At 47.2% G+C, this 16,311-nt stretch overlaps 2 protein-coding genes across 3 annotated transcripts; both read left to right on the top strand.

The window, feature by feature from the left end:
- Nucleotides 1–688: 688 nt before the first annotated feature.
- LOC115405688 (gamma-crystallin N-A-like) lies at nucleotides 689–2,596 on the top strand. The gene is made up of 4 exons (XM_030115350.1): nucleotides 689–994; nucleotides 1,102–1,350; nucleotides 1,754–1,899; nucleotides 2,412–2,596. The coding sequence occupies exons 1-4, from the start codon at nucleotides 974–976 to the stop codon at nucleotides 2,545–2,547; spliced, it is 552 nt and encodes a 183-aa protein (XP_029971210.1). The 5' UTR covers nucleotides 689–973; the 3' UTR covers nucleotides 2,548–2,596.
- A 2,421-nt stretch (nucleotides 2,597–5,017) lies between these two features.
- Nucleotides 5,018–16,306, top strand: LOC115405089 (activin receptor type-2B-like). Of its 2 annotated transcripts, none has more exons than XM_030114544.1 (11): nucleotides 5,018–5,645; nucleotides 7,620–7,827; nucleotides 8,717–8,826; nucleotides 9,728–9,879; nucleotides 9,978–10,121; nucleotides 10,362–10,505; nucleotides 11,130–11,278; nucleotides 11,419–11,533; nucleotides 15,050–15,188; nucleotides 15,427–15,551; nucleotides 15,649–16,306. In XM_030114544.1, exons 1-11 carry the CDS (start codon nucleotides 5,594–5,596, stop codon nucleotides 15,841–15,843), a joined length of 1,533 nt encoding a protein of 510 aa, XP_029970404.1. In that variant the 5' UTR covers nucleotides 5,018–5,593; the 3' UTR covers nucleotides 15,844–16,306. The 2 variants fall into 2 exon arrangements, with proteins under 2 accessions (XP_029970404.1, XP_029970402.1); XM_030114542.1 differs by having other exon boundaries at nucleotides 15,421–15,551.
- The last annotated feature ends 5 nt before the right edge of the window (nucleotides 16,307–16,311 follow it).

The following is a 16,311-nucleotide window of genomic DNA, read 5'->3' as shown; positions in this document are numbered from 1 at the left end:
AAGAGCTGCAACACTCCAGCGCTGATAGACATTCGGAGTAAATACCTGAGAGTGGTGCACCGCCTGAAATCCATCCAGGGTAGAGAAGGACTCAAACGAAGCTCCGCTTCATGTCATTATGAAGTGACCCAACTATAAACGATGTAAGGAAACCATCTTTCCATCCTAAATTCTGCTTTGGTTGCACTCAGAGAGGTTTAAATACACACTGCTGTTATGAAGAGGCTTGAACACCCTGAAAAGTGTTTGAAAGAACAGTCAGTCAAGTGATTAATGGAAACACATTTGATGAAACAGGACTTCAATACAGATTATACTCCTAAAATCCATCCCAGTTTGAAAGTTCATTGGTCATTTAACCTTATCTGCAACAGTTTGAGTGGGAAAACTGAGTTCATGTGCCTTAAAGAGAGGTTTGATTCATTTGTTGACCTGTTTTCGTGCCCGAGCCTCACGTGCTGCTGTTTATTGACGCGATTATCAGTCTTTAATCGAAGGTGAAGGTCTAAGTCGATGCAGGGATCACAGTCTGCTGCCTCGCTGTGAGATGTTCACTCTGACCTGCTCGCCCAGTCACTGCTGGAGGAGATGAAACGTGGACAAATCCTGGACCACACCTGTTCCCACTGGGTCAGATTGGTCCTGTAGCTTCTTCTCAGTGGGAATATTTTGCTCCTCGTGTCCCCCTCCTCTGGAATCAACCCAAATATCACCGAGCCCTGACTCTCGAAGCTCAATCAAAGCAAAATAACTCTTACTCCATTGTTTGGTCCTCCTGAGCCAAACTCCAATATCAGCACTAGCACATAGGGAAACTGTCCATGTGGCAGAACGTCTAAACCCCCCATTGTTGGGCTTTTGTCTCGACGCTCTCGCGATACCGCCGCTCTCTGTGCCGCTCATATATATCTGCCAGTCCAAATTTTTCCACTCTTAGACAGTGTGAGTAGTTTGGAACAACTAAGAGTGGAAAATGTCTCAGTACTCAGGAAAGGTGAGTACCAGAGAAAGTCAATCACACAAGACATCAGCCACGACAGCTTCTCCGGCCGACGAGCGAGGACACAGACATCCTAACCATTTGTGTTGTGGTGAATACAGATTGTGTTCTATGAGGGGAAGTGCTTCACTGGGAGGAAGCTGGAGATCTGCAGCGACTGTGACAACTTCCAGGACAGAGGCTTCCTGAACAGGGTCAACTCTGTCCGTGTGGAGAGCGGCGCCTTCGTGTGCTTCGACCACCCAGACTTTAAGGGCCAGCAGTATATTCTGGAGCACGGAGAGTACCCTGAATTCCAGCGCTGGAATGCCCATAACGATCACATGGGCTCCTGCAGGCCAATCAGAATGGTAGGAGTGTGTGTGTGTGTGTCTGTGTTAGACCCTGGGGACAGACAAATATTTGGTTGGCAAAAAAGTGGGGGGAAAAAAAGAGAAACTGCCTGGCAGACTGGCATATGTGGGATCTCACTGAAATACATCTGCTGATCAGAAAACCCCATGATTTCACACAACATACCGATATAACACCATCAGACGGAAACAGTCCGGAGAATCAGGGCAACTCAGACTGCGGCCTACGCATATCGACCTCCATACGAACCTTTAACCTTCAGCTTTTTATTCATGTTTGCACACACACACGCACATACACACACACACAACCTCTGCCACATCAAGGAGAAAGGCCTCGGTCATCTGCGGAGGGGTGCTGCCGTGACTCAGCCGGTGTGAATGTCCCTCTGCTCGCCAGCACGGGGAACACTACAGGATGGAGCTGTTCGAGGGAGACAACTTCAGCGGCCAGTGCGTGGAGCTGTGCGACGACTGCCCCTTCCTGCAGGCCCGGGGCCTGACCAAGAACTGCGTCAACTCCGTGAAGGTCTACGGCGACGGAGCGTACGTATCTCTGCAGAAAGCCCGTCGTCCCGTTCAAGGGTCACGGGTGGTTAGGATGAGTTTAATGGAAACCAGGAAGCCTGAGGAGTTTAACTCCGACTTTGGGGGCGTTTTCAATCTGTGCATTGTTTTCCTCACACAGTGCAAAAACATGCATTTGTTATGAACTGGTAATTTCCAGCAGAGTGAGCTGGAGCTGGCTCCGGACAAACGACAAGTCAGAGGCGCGGGTCGTTTTTCACTGCTGTAGCTGTCACCAGTAAAATGTTATAATCCCAGAGGTGGGCATGGTTTGGAGCTTTACTGTACTGAGTGAGAACACCACAAGTCATTCACAAGCACCTCGACAGGTGCGTCAGCCTTTCCTCAAAACCCTGAATGAACAGAACAAAACCGCCCCTGAAGGTAGCGTTACTCAGAATCTGAGAGTGAGAGGTGAGAGAGGAACGGAGTGATAATATCAGTGGGTTTGAGGAGATGTTTGAAGTGTTTTCTCGTCTCTCTCCGAATAGCTGGGTGATGTACGAAGAGCCCAACTACCGCGGCCGCATGTACGTGGTGGAGCGAGGAAACTACTGCAGCCACAAGGAGTGGCAGGCCGAGAACGCCACCATCCAGTCCATCCGCAGGGTGGCCAACTACTTTTAGAGCTGTCTGGCACACACACACACACACACACACGCACGCACGCACACACACACACGACACGGATTCTGTGGAGCTGTGGAATAATAAAAGATGGAGAAAGTGTTTGGCGTTGCGTGTTGTTTTATTTTTGTACTGAATAATTCAGAGGTTGAAATAAAGCGGTGATTCTATAGCATGCTTTATCTTATTCCTATCTTTTATTTTTCTGAATTCATGCTCATTTAGCGAGGGGGCGAACTGACTTAACCCTCAGATTTCATTGTGGGAATGACTTTGATTGAGGCGATTGCTTTTTATTATGTGCCGTAAATAAAAAAGCTTTAAGTACAATGTGTTTCCTCACACTAATGGATCCGTCACCGAGTTATACGAGATATTCTGAATCCCACTATAACACAGATTAATAGGAAAATGGGTGGGGGTGGGGTGGTGGGGGGGGTGGTGATGAAATTGAAACGTTCGGTCTTTTAACAGCTGGACATTGGAAGGCTGTGATAAACAGAAAGTATGAGTCCTTCCTATGGGGTATAAATCAAGAATGGACCAGAGCTGTAGCTCAGGTAGGGAGAGAAGGTGCACCGCCCCGGGGAGCTCTGCTACCACCTAGTGTCATCTATCTATTTTACTGTGACAATAACCTCAGGGTTCTGAAAAGTGATCACAGCGGACAGAAAACACACAGACACATGACAAACATTTGCTTTATACGCTTTCCAGGGAGGACAAAACTGCATTTTCCACCTGTAATCAGCTCGTTTGGGCTCTTATCTGCTTGACTTGTTATTAAATGCATTATTTTCTCCGCTGACACACTGGTGTGATTTGTGTTTCTCAACCTTTTTTGCACCATTATGTGTTGGTTTGAAGGGTGGCTGTGCGCCTCAGCATCCTCCACTCCAGGTCTGTGGCCTCTAATGAGCGCTCGTGTGTGTGCTTTCTCCTCCGACCGTCATGACAACACAGCATCTATCTTTACAGGGTTTCGCTCGTGGCCTCTATTGAGTTACAGGGTCAATACAGGATAGCTTAATGAGGAAATGCTTTGTCTTGAGTTACACTGAACGGCACTAGTTTAACGGCGATTACCTATGGCTAACCCTATTCCTGGGCCATTTGCTGCATGAATTGGCCGAGTGTCACCAACATGCCATTAGTCTGGATGTCAAAGTGGAGAAAGAGAGAAGGACCTGTGTGCAAGCCTTAATGGCATTTTAACAATGTCACCGCCGATTTTCAGGGATGATGGGATTCATTGTTTTGCACAAATGATTTCACTCATGAAACAAGCTGTCTTGAATGCTTGGAAGTGAAACACTTAATAACTAAACACTCTGTCACTAAAATGCACCTTGACTGCTTGCCTTGTATGAGAAAAGAGACCGGTGCTCAATTAGTCAGGGGAAAATATCTTGAACTTTCCTTTCTTTGAGAGAAATAATTGTGAAAGTCAGTGTCTGTTCCCTGGGTAACTTCATGTGTGGGTTGTTGGATCACAAAACCAAAAAAGAAGTCAAAAGGAGCTTTATTCTCAATTCTGCTGTGAATAAAATACACACAAACTTCTCTTGCACTCCTACAGTGTCGACATATATCACCCAGGATGAAAAGAATAGAGAATAGAGACAAAAAAATATATCACCCCAAACAGAATATGATTAAAAAGAGAAAGAATTTGCGCAAGAAAAACAGTGTAACAGACTAAATGTCGAAGTTAAAAAACGGAAATATGCAAAAACCAATTTAATACACTCAAAATGTGTAAAGTACACTAGTAAAGTGCACTTTAAAATATAATATACTCTTGAATATGTAATACACAATACAATACATAATTGAGAATGTGCAATATACAATACAGACGATACAAAAACACAGTTTTGAATTAATCTTACTCATTATCTGGGTCAATATATGACTGCACACTTAGAAATCATTATCTTTCTTATTTTAAAATAGGAATATTAACCTACAAGAGATTATAATCCATGGAAGTTGTTCTGCGTGAGATGTGTTTTGTGGTGCTGATGTGTGAGTAATTAGAACGAATACATTTTAAGTAGCATTTATTGTATGATGTTATTCCAAATTGGGTCAACTATTTTTAGCACTTCCACTTATGCATAAAAGATCATTCCGATAGAGAAAAAAATCATACTACTTGAGGGATTTTTTTTTTTTTTTTTACATTGAGGCAACTGTGGTATAAAACTGGGACACATATAAGTTAAAACAGCATAATGTTTGTGTGTGTGTTTTTTTTGTTTTGTTTTTTTTTAATAAAAATCCTGTTTTGTGCGGGATTATTATTCAAACCGAAGCGGTATCATTGCATTTGAAGCTCCGCTTGGAGAAAGTGCAAGTGTCCTATCAGACGGAATGGGGAGAAAGGAAGCGCACATTCCGCTCTAACGGCGAAATCTAGCAAAGAAAAGGGGCAAATGTTGGCGGCGGAGGAGGAATAAAGTCATTTGAGGCGTCTATCGGCGGTGTCGTGTTAAGGTCACTCGCTGGCTGCCTGAATTCCCCTCTTTGTGTTTACACATCCGGGTTTCCCTGTTTGCAGCCCATTCCCCATTTAGAAGCCATTTTGGACACAGATCAGTAACATGCATGTAAACCCCGACCGACCTCCCGACGCGGCCGCGCTACTATTCCGCTGAAGAAGCCCGCAAAACGGCGCTCGGTGCCCCCGCTGCTCGCCTCGGACGCCCGCGAACGGCTTTCTGGACCCCGCTTCGGACCGAAATGCGGCTCCGGCTCGCGGACTGACACCAATTTAGCCGCCGCCGTTTCTTTTCTCCTCGCAACATTGTTGCAGCGCCGCGGCTGTTGACACGCGCCGCGGCGGCGGCGGTGCTGGTGGTGGTGGTGCTGCTGGTGGAGGAGGAGGTGGTGGAGGAGGTGGAGGCTGCTGGAGGGACCGGAGGCCTGCGGTCCTGAGCGAGCCTCGAGCCCCCGGGACTCATGCGCTGGACGCCCGCAGCCTTTTTTTAATGTTCGCGACGGAAAGCGGGGGGAAATCTCTGTCCGGTATTCAGAGCGGAACATGTCTTTTTCATGGCTGACTTGTTCACTTCTTCTGGGAACTTTATGCGCAGGTAAGCCGCCGGAAACAAAAAAAAAAGAGGGGAAAAATTCGCAACAGTTTTCCCCCGGAGTGGACGCATTTGAATGCGAATGCGGTGTGTGTTTGAGGTTTGGACGAGTTGTGGCCGTGCTCGTTGTTTCAACTTTGTTGGCGAGTGGATACTATCCTTGAGAAATCTCCAAACGCTAATCGCCTTTTCTCCCTTTAGCCCTTAAAGACTTCACATTTCCCCCCCTGCTTCCCCTCTTTATTCTCCTTTCTTTACCTTGGAACGTTTGGATTATTTCGCGATTGGATTTCTGAAATATGTGTCCAAATTTAAAACTGTTGCGTCCTTTCCTGAACAGTGGCAGGAATAGAAGGCAGCAGCTGCATCAACATCCTGAAACCTTAGAGGCTCCATCTCAGCCCTGTTTGTGCTGTGTGTGTCTGCGTGTGTGTGTGTCTGTATGTGTGCGTGTGTGTAGCCCGAGCAGGAACCTTTTGGAAAACACACACACACACTGGCAGGATTTTCATAAATCAATGGCGTTTGATTTGCAGGGATCTCAGCCTGTCTGAAGTCTGCTCTTTATCCTGAATGGAGGTTACTGTTACACACTCACACACACACACACACACACACACACAGCTCGCCTTGCAGAGCCTTTCACTTGCTTTCCACGTGAAATTGAGCGTGAGCCTTGTTTTTCTTTTGTTTGCCCTGTTTTGTTGCAACTCTTGTGGGGGAATTTAATATCATCCCCAAACACTAAAACACACACACCCACACACCTACCTCTGTCCTTGAGTGAATGTATTTTTTCCCCACAACAATAATATATTTTTTTTTCTTTCCAGATCTGTAATAAAATTTAGATGGAGGCACAGCTGTCTCCTGTGTGGCTAATGCCTTTATGGTTTATAGATTAGGGCTCGGGAGTGTACAGTAAGCTGCTTCTCCACAATTCATGTTGTTGTGGTGTAAAAGCTCAGTAAAGTGACACAGAGGGGGGTTGGGGAATGATCTTGTAGTAAAAGTCCTCTGGATCATGTGACCACAGATATCAGAAATGCCATCTCGGCTCAATGGAGCACTGAGCATCACTGCTTTGTGTGGATGGATGTGTGTGTTTTATCCTTTACTACCTTTTCTTCTCTTCATGCTTCATAATGAGCGTGATGTTTGGTCATTACATGCATCCCCGTATGTTATAATGAAGCCCATTGTATGCTGCTGGACAGTTATATGTGAGTGTGTGTGTGAGTGTGTGTGTGTGTGATGGGTTGGAGGGGGTAACGCTGGGGGATGGGCAGACTCCTATAGGCAGGGATTTAAAGAGACAGGCACTATTTTTTTTACCTCCGTGAACAAAGATTAGGCAGGAATGTCCAGGCTGTGTTTTAAATGACACGCACAGAGCCCTATCTGCTGCACCGCTCACCATCAATATGTTCCCACTTCTAAAAACCGATGAGGGGAAAATGGATGAAACTTTGCACGCTGACAGCTCACTGTTGTTACGTTTCATCTGAGCTGAAGAAAGTATTTCCCGTCTTATCTGTCTCCCCAGATTTGTCCAAAGAGCAGGAATACATGAGTCCTTATCTATAGAAGTAATGTTCTGGGGTGTGTGTGTGTGTGTGTGTGTGCGCACACACGTTTGGTTTCCATACAGCAGCAGGGCATGTTATTGTTTCACTCTTAATTCAACTCTGTCATTTTCTTTCTTTTCCACGTTTCACTCCCTGAGAAGATGGTTCAGTTAATGGGATTATGCCGAACTGGTGTTCAGCAACAGTTTCTTAGCCCAGAGGAACTCCCCTTCACTCCGGAGAGCTCCCAGACCTGGCCGGGCGCCAGAGTGATGATGGAGGCTCTGCTCGGAGACGCTTCTCGGTGGCACGGAGCGGATCTCCGCGCCATATGTCTCCGCTTCCGCCGCGGAGTTTCAATTCATTTACGGCGCGAGCCGACTGAGGCCTTCTGTCCATCTCGTCTCAGGGTACAGTCTCGGCGAGGCGGAGACCCGGGAGTGTGTGTACTACAATGACAACTGGCGTACGGAGAGGACCAACCAGAGCGGCTTCGAGCGCTGCGAGGGGGAGAAGGACAAGCGACTGCACTGTTACGCCTCCTGGCTCAACTCCTCAGGGACCATCAAGCTGGTGAAGAAAGGCTGCTGGCTGGACGACTTCAACTGCTACGACAGGTCAGTCCGCCGCCACGGCTGCGTTTCACCAACCTGACTCACACGGAGGGATGTCCGCCTCGTGTGGCGTGATGGGTTTTCTCTGATAGACGCGGTGGCTCGGGGCCGCTGGGGGTTCGGTAAGGCGGGAGGAGAAGTTCAAACCGGTCTTTGACAGCGCAGCTCTGTGAATCTGTCTCCCTGAACATGCTGGAGATCTAAGGTGGCTCCAGAAAGGGAAACCACAGGAATTGATCTTTGACGCCGCTGTGGATCTAAACATGTCCTCCTCACACCGGTTAGCAGCCTTCTTGAGAAATATCAGATGAAAACAGCCGACCAAGTTAAACATTCCTCCAAAAGACTGAACTGATGTCAATGAGTTGACAAAATCTCTGGCTTTGGCCTCGGGAGATGTACCGCACCAACATGTCGCTGGTGGATTCAGGAGCTGCAGAGCAGCAGGCGGGATGTTTTCACTTCTTGAACTGAGATTAATTGTGGTATCCCCACTTGCACATCCAGACAGTGTGAGAAATCCTGTTATTCCACTCAATTTACAAGCCGTGCTGGCTTTAATAGGACAGAGGCATGCTAAAAGATTCTCATCATGCAGAATTGGAGTACCCCAATTAAATGGTCGCCTATAGAGCAGAGGAGTCGAACACATTTTAGTTCAGGGGTCTCACACACACAACTGTTTCATCTGGAGTCGGATCCACCGGTAACAGAAACTTTAAATCTCAACTTTAGAGAATTTCTTTGTTGTGGTGAAGAATATACATGATGAAAATGTCTATTTTTTTCTGCGTTCAAACTGGACTTTCTCAATCACAACATGCTGCAGATGATATTTTGGCTTGAATCCACGACGCCCTCACTGACGTGGCTGTGCTCTCCGTCCTTTCAGGCAAGAATGCGTCTCCATGGAGGAAAACCCTCAGGTCTTCTTCTGCTGCTGCGAGGAGAACTACTGCAACGAACGATTCACCCACCTTCCTGATCTGATCGGCACCCGAGGTGAGCGTCCCGCGGCACGGACGCCGCCCTGCCTTCTCTGAGCAGCACTGGACATAAAACCCTGAGAGCTGAAGGGCTGCATTTAAATGTCTCTTTATCCTGTCAAACCGACGTGGCGTATTTCAACAAATAGGGCTGCATTTAAGGAAATAGCAGCAGAATTTGGTTAGATTGACTGAATTTTAAAGCGAACTTTAATAGACGTGTCCATTGTGTTGATGAGTGCTTCCACACCCGACCCGTTAATGTGGCCCCTGAACTAAAACATGTTTGACACCCCTGGATGAACAGTGTCATGAAATATGTGAATTTATCACCATGTACGTGTGTGTTGGTGGTTTTATGGTCCTTTTGTTGGTCTGATACAGCATCTCTCTTTGCCTTCTCAGGTCTTTGTTGGTTTTCTTCTTTCAGATGTTTTGTTTCAGTGCTTTTGTCACTTCAGAGTCACACAAAGAGAGAATGTCTTGTCAGCTTTTCACAATTAAAACAGACGAGAAGAAAGAATAGATGTTTATATGTTCTCCGGATTATTACGTTTGAGAGTCTTGGCTGCCAAGGACTGTCGTCTCTGTGGGATCCGGTGTACGACGACCGATAGGATGAAAGGATTAAGAAACCCTCAGTATCTTCCTGTACACAGTGCAGTATTGATTGTCTGAGGGCACGGAGTTGATTAAAATTGAATGTTTGTGACCGAGTGTGTTCGGTCTTCGTCATTGTTCTGCTGTCAGTCAGTGGTCAAGGTTCAGATGTCAGGTTGCAGAGAACCCATTTCCACGACGATGTCGTGTTTTTGAAAGCCCCCACCTCGGGGGCCATGTTTAAAAGTCAGCTTTCGGCAGCTCAGAGCACGGCTGCGGAAGCAGACGCGTTGTAAAGGCCGTTCTTTCCCCGGCAGTGAAAATCCGGCCTCCGCCCAGAGTGCCGTCCCTGCTCAACGTGCTGGTGTACTCGCTGCTGCCGCTCTGCGTGCTGTCCCTGGCCCTGGTGCTGGCCTTGTGGATGTACCGGCACAGGAAGCCTCCGTACGGCCACGTTGACCTGAGCGAGGTGAGACGGGCCGGGCCACTCGGGACTCTCATCTGAAGAATCCTCCGGGGGAGATCTACCCGACAACTCAAAGTACTTCGCTTTTGTTTCCCCCCCAGGATCCTGGTCCGACTCCCCCGTCCCCTTTAGTGGGTCTGAAGCCACTCCAGCTGCTGGAAATCAAGGCCAGGGGACGCTTTGGTTGCGTTTGGAAAGCCCAGTTAATGAGCGAATATGTCGCTGTCAAGATCTTCCCTGTTCAGGTAAGTCTTCTGCTTTCATTCAGCTCTCGGCTTCCGGTCTCGTTGTTCTCTGCTCGGCGCTCCAAAGACCCGACGTTCTAAAAAAAGCCAGTCCTTCGATCTCGAAAAAAACTCCTCAGTGTTGTTAATTAACACTTCTCAGTCCTCCTGAAGCCCTTTCAGACGGGGCCACAGCTTGTAAGAGGTTTTTCTATAGACCATCAAGGCTGAAGCGCGGCTGCTTTTCTCGTCTGTTTCCAGGATAAGCAGTCGTGGCAGAACGAGCGAGACATATTCATGACTCCGGGGATGAGACACGAGAACATTCTGCGCTACATCGCCGCAGAGAAACACGGAACCAACCTGGAAACGGAGCTGTGGCTCATCACGGAGTTCCACGAGCGGGTGAGAGCACGTCCGCCCGTGTACGCCCGCCACACAGGCCGGCGAGCCGATTGACGAGCCGACCGCAGCAGCTGGACGGTTTCCAATACCGGCTGAGCCTTCTATTTACCTCCCATAAAAAAAAAAAAAAAGAGAGAGAGAGAGCTTCAACGCTTTATTAAAAACCAAGGTTTCATCTCATATATATATATATACGATCTGGACTTCACAGTATATCTAAAAGGAATTGAGGTGCGCAGTCTAAATCCACACAGCTGGGAAATATGGAGCACCTGCCTGTGAGAATCCCGCCACGCCAAAACACTCTGCTCATTAATCTGGGGATTAAACCTTAATTACCGTGTGGCATTATGTTTGTGTGCTGAGCTTCAAGACGTGTCCTCGTAGCACCTTTTCATCTTCCTGGCAGTAAAGCAGATGTGTTTAGTAGCAGCTGAATCAGTCAGTGTATCGTTTCTGTTGGGGTAGATGGCGTTCAGATTGCTCTTTATCCATGGCGTCTGTTTTCCTCTCTGTGGCTCCAGAGGTGGATGTCTGAGAAGTGATGAGCACCGGTGGGAGTCTTCGTACTTTAACCTGCTCTGTGTGTGTTGTGTGTGTGTGTGTGTGTGTGTGTGTGAGCAGGGCTCCCTCACAGACCACCTGAAGGGTAACACTGTGACCTGGACTGAGCTGTGTCACCTAGCAGAGACCATGTCCCGCGGCCTGGCCTACCTCCATGAGGACATTCCCAGCTACAAGGGAGAGGGGCCCAAGCCGACTATTGCACACAGGTAACGGCCGCGGAACGCTCACATCTGGCTGGCTTCCTGGGATTGAGTCATTTTGCCCCGACAGTCTGTGAACTAATGTGTGTGACTGGACATGTCTCTAATGATGGCGTGATAATCACCAGAGTGAAATGACTTTCCAGGGACTTCAAGAGTAAGAATGTGATGCTCCGAGATGATTTGACTGCAGTCATTGGGGACTTTGGGCTTGCTGTGAGATTCGAACCAGGAAAACCTCCGGGTGACACTCACGGTCAGGTAAGACACCTTCATTTCCTTCCCTCCTGACATCAAATATCTGCTCATATGTCCTACGTTGTGATCCATCCATGGCTAGAATGTCTGTACGTCCATAAATCCAAACAATTACTGCCAAAAATGACTAGAGTCTCAACATAAAGCCAGTTCTGTACTCGTAGTGTTGTTGTCGTTACCATTTTCAAGCTGTGTATGGGTGCAGCTGAGACACTGGGGGTGATAATGGTTGATCTTAGCAGATGAATGTGGTTTGAAAGCTGGTTGAAATGTTTTCACACCTGTTAGCATGGACCACTGGAGGCTTTTGGTTTGAATTCGCACCTTCTCGTTAATGAAACCCGGATTCAGAGGCAGAGTTTACACGCTGGTTCAAACACCAACTGGAAGAGCATCATGTTTTTGTGATATTTAGAGCGCCTTGTTCACAAATTGCTTCCCCTCTGATTCCTCTCTTTGGAATATTAAGAGACTGAAGCCTGTTTCTCTGAGGCGTTTACTAAACGCATCATATGCGCCACTGTTTTCTTTGGTTCTGTATTCACCAGCTGATTGGAGACAGTATCAAGGTTTCATTAAAGCTCAGTTGAGACTGTTGGATTGTTCATATATGTGAATCCGGTGAAATAGGAATTACCTGTTAACATGCCAGAATTACACTGCGGGAGCATTTTTAAGGCTCCATTTACACAACAACGCTTTCAAGTGAAAACACAAACATTTTGTTGTGCTTTGTGTGTCCGTTTACACGACAACAGTGGTCAGAGCCGCTGAAAACAACTCTTTTTTTAAAACGCTCCAACTCTGTCTTGATGGAAATAGGTAATTTTTTTGAAAATGGTGCAACTGCGCATGCGCACCGTGGCTGCAGTAAATTGTTCCTGCTCGTGCTCAGTCGATGAAGATGGTTTGAAGTAGCGACAGGCCGATATGGGTTTTTCAGGACCGTTACTGATTATTGGTGGTCAAGGAGGTCGATAACTGGTATTTATTGCCGATACCCATTTTTAGTAAAAGTGAAAATATTGGTGTCAAACTTTGATGGTACAAAGCCTCTCTGGCTTCTGCAGCTACTTCCTGTTTGTGTTTTGTAAGCTAACGGTAGAGTTTTCCATTAAAGGGGCTGTATCATGCTTTTTTAGCTAGTCCAAACCCTAGAAATGGCATTAACATGGTAGTAGTTTATTTTTGGCGCAAAGGAAAAGTCATTTTGTGTGAAATAAAAGATTTTCTGGGGCTAATTCTGAAACCCGGAAGAGAAAACACTCTGTTTCACTGAAAATCCCACCTCTCCCCCTGTGGACTTTGACTGACAGCGTACTTCAACCAATCAGCGCTTAGTTAGCGTCTCTAAGGGTTAGCTTTAGCTCTTTAGCTCTAGCTTCTCTACATGGAAATACACGCGAAAAAATCTTTTCCTGTGAGAAACTCACCAAGCGCAGACCCTTCAGACCCTTCAGACTCTTGCTCTTGCTTGACTGTTGCTTTCAGACAATGGTTAAAGTTTATATCCGTAATCAGAGTTAGAAAAAAGCGGCAACGGTGATTGCCGAGGGCCTGCAGGAGGGGGGCTCAGGGGAGCCATCTTCTCCGTGTGACGTGAACGTGGGAAAACGGAGTGTTTTCACGGGTGCGGGAGGGGCTGAATCTCTGACAGCACAACAAGGAGGAAAGCTCAAACACGTAGGCACGAAGGAAAAAAACGCTTTGGGGTGTTTTTGGTGAGTACATAGGCATATAACAAGGTTAAAATATACAAAAAGTGAATTTTGCATGATACAGCCCCTTTAATTTTTGTTTTTTTTCTGAGTGAGAGAAATATATGGCTGTTAATATTGCAATTAGTGTTTTTGTTTTGTATTTAGTTGGTGAAATGTTCCTCAGTTTAATTTGTCTCAGCAAGTGCTGTGACTATTGTGCTAACTGTCAGCAAGTCAATGGGTTTTATCGTACAAGTTAGCATTAAGCTAGCGGGACTTTTTTTCATAATACATGTTGTGATTTACTTTGATTTTAAAGCGACATGTCCGTGTGGAAAGCAGAAGTCAGCCCTTACCCCTCATGCACACTGGATGCGGTCCGGCTGCGTTCCGGCTGCAGTCCGGCTCCGGTCGGGTACACCGCAGCTCTTCAGTCCGCTGGAGGAGGTTGCCAGATATGTCGGTCTTCCCCGTAAATAATATGACCCGTTGAACTCAATAGAAAGCAGCCCAAACCACCATCTCGGTTGAAAATGCAAGTTAAAACCGTATTTTTATAATAACAAACGCGTCATAAACACATAATCATTTCATCAACCCGTCCGACGTGTTCAAAAAAGAAGCTTGATTTGGCAGAAACACGCCCAATCTGGCAACACAAAGCTGCTCCGGTCACAGAGCTGTTTTGAGCCATTTTGGTGTCATTTGACTTTCCTACAGTGATGAAATACAAAACTGTTCATTCTTCTAATGCGTTAAATGACTACATCACGTAGTTTGTTCTGTATTCTACCAGAAGAAGTAAAAAAATAGAATTTTAAGGCAAAAACACGACACAGATTTTATTTTGAAGTCACTTATTTTGGAACACGAATCGCGTTTCCTTTCCGACTTGCTTCTGTCTGAATTGACGCAGTAGGGCTGCAGCATCCGGAAAAATAGGATCCTTGCGGAAAGAGACCGGAGCTCCGCAGAGGCTCTGGAGCCGGACCGCAGCCGGACCGCGGCCGGTGTGCATCACAGCATTGATTTTAATGACTATGGATGAGCTGCGGTGTCCGGACCGCAGCCGTTCCGCAGCCGGACCGCATCCAGTGTGCATCGGGGGCTACATGATTAATCTGCCAGTTAAGAGACAAATCTCTTCCTTCTAGAACTTGTTTCACTGATAAAACTTCTCTCCTCTATGCTCATGTATCTATGGCTCGCAGGCAACGAGCTTGCGGCTCTCACTGCTGATTGGCTGCTAGCCCTGCCAGCTCTGAGTGTGACCAATCAGATGGTGCTGTGGGTGGGACAGTGCTCAGAGAGCTGCAGCATCTTAGTCAAAATCATCCTGTTTCATATTGATCTCTTATCAGCCATCGGATTATAAAATGGCCGATGCGATGTGCATCACAATACCAAATATTGGCGGCTATGATCGGCCCGGCCGATGACCGGCTGATCCCTAGTTTGGAGCTTTCCCATCATCCGCTGCATGTGTTAGCATTACAGCTGCTAATACAGCAGAATTTTTCATCCGAAAACAAACATCGGCTCGATGCTAACTATACTGTTTTCCACTGAAACAGACGTCACCTTCCAAACGTGTAAATGTGAAACTTTTCTGGAATCGATGAGTGTACACTTGAAACTCTGTTGTGTAAACAGCTGTGGAGTGTTAGCGTTGATGCTATATCTCCTCCTCACCAGCATGAAAAAGTTGGTGTTGGTGTTGCGACTGTTTCGGTGTTCACGTTGATCCAGTGCATCTTTTCTTCGTGATTTATAATCCTTCCATTACGTGAGCCTGATTTCGCGCCTGCTGTCCCTCCAGGTGGGTACGAGGCGGTACATGGCTCCAGAGGTGCTAGAGGGAGCCATCAACTTTCAGCGGGACTCCTTCCTGAGGATAGACATGTACGCCATGGGCCTGGTGCTGTGGGAGCTGGTGTCCCGCTGCTCGGAGAACGACGGTGAGTCAATCCGCAGGAATGCTGCTCCTCCCGCAGGTGAAAGGTCACCCTGCTTCGGGCTGGCCCCATAAACAAAGCACTGCTCTGACAATGAGGCCAGCAGTCATTTGGAGAGTTTCTGTGTGTTTTACCCTTTAAGGAATGACCAAACAGGAAAACGGAAGTTAGCTTCTTTAACTGTTTAGGAACAAACCGCTTCAGCTGTCTCTGAACTCTCTTTTCTCTCCCCCAGGTACAGTCGGTGAGTACATGCTGCCGTTCGAGGATGAAATCGGCCAGCATCCCTCCCTGGAGGATCTGCAGGATGTGGTCGTCCACAAGAAGATGCGTCCAGCCATCAAGGACTCCTGGCTCAAGCATCCTGTGAGTTGCCCGTTTAGAGAAGGGCGCCCGTCGTTTCAAACGCCGGGAAACGGCCGCTCTAACCTGCCGCTCTAACCTGCCGCCTCCCGTTCCACAGGGCCTGAGCCAGATGTGCGAGACCATCGAGGAATGCTGGGATCACGACGCCGAGGCGCGGCTGTCGGCCGGCTGCGTGGAGGAGCGCATCAGCCAGATCGCCAGGACGATAAGCAGCACTACCTCAGACAGCCCCGTGTCCATCGTGACGTCTCTCATCAACGAGGACCTACCTCCCAAAGAGTCCAGCACCTGAGCGGGCGGCGCCACCCCTTCACCCGAGCTCCCCCACATTTTCCTTTCTTCAAATCCAAACTCAGTGGATCTCCGTGAATATTTAAAAAGACACACATGAACATCCAGCAACTTTAATGCAGCTGCTATTTTATCCCAATACTGGTATTTCTTTCTCTTTTCTTTGGTTTTTAATGTTCTTTACTAACTCATCCATCTGCTGTAGTGAAAGTAGTAATAAGCTATGTGATGGGCACATCTGATAGCACCCATGTGTCAAATCCTAAAGTCCTCATTACCTCATGTATTTTCTTTCGTGTTTAGTCTTTTTTTTTTTTTTTTTAATTACCTCATGAGTTTTTTTGTTTTTTTTTTTTTTTTCCTGTCGTGGTCATGATCGTCTGTGGCCAAATGAACCTGTTTTTTGCTCCAAACCTCAGACGACGTGCTGCACACCTCGGAGGAACCATTTTGAGACTGTTAAACCGAA

This window comes from Salarias fasciatus, chromosome 18 (assembly GCF_902148845.1).
Source record: "Salarias fasciatus chromosome 18, fSalaFa1.1, whole genome shotgun sequence".
NCBI classification, from domain to species: domain Eukaryota; kingdom Metazoa; phylum Chordata; class Actinopteri; order Blenniiformes; family Blenniidae; genus Salarias; species Salarias fasciatus.
This window is presented reverse-complemented; position numbering and strand designations above follow the sequence as displayed.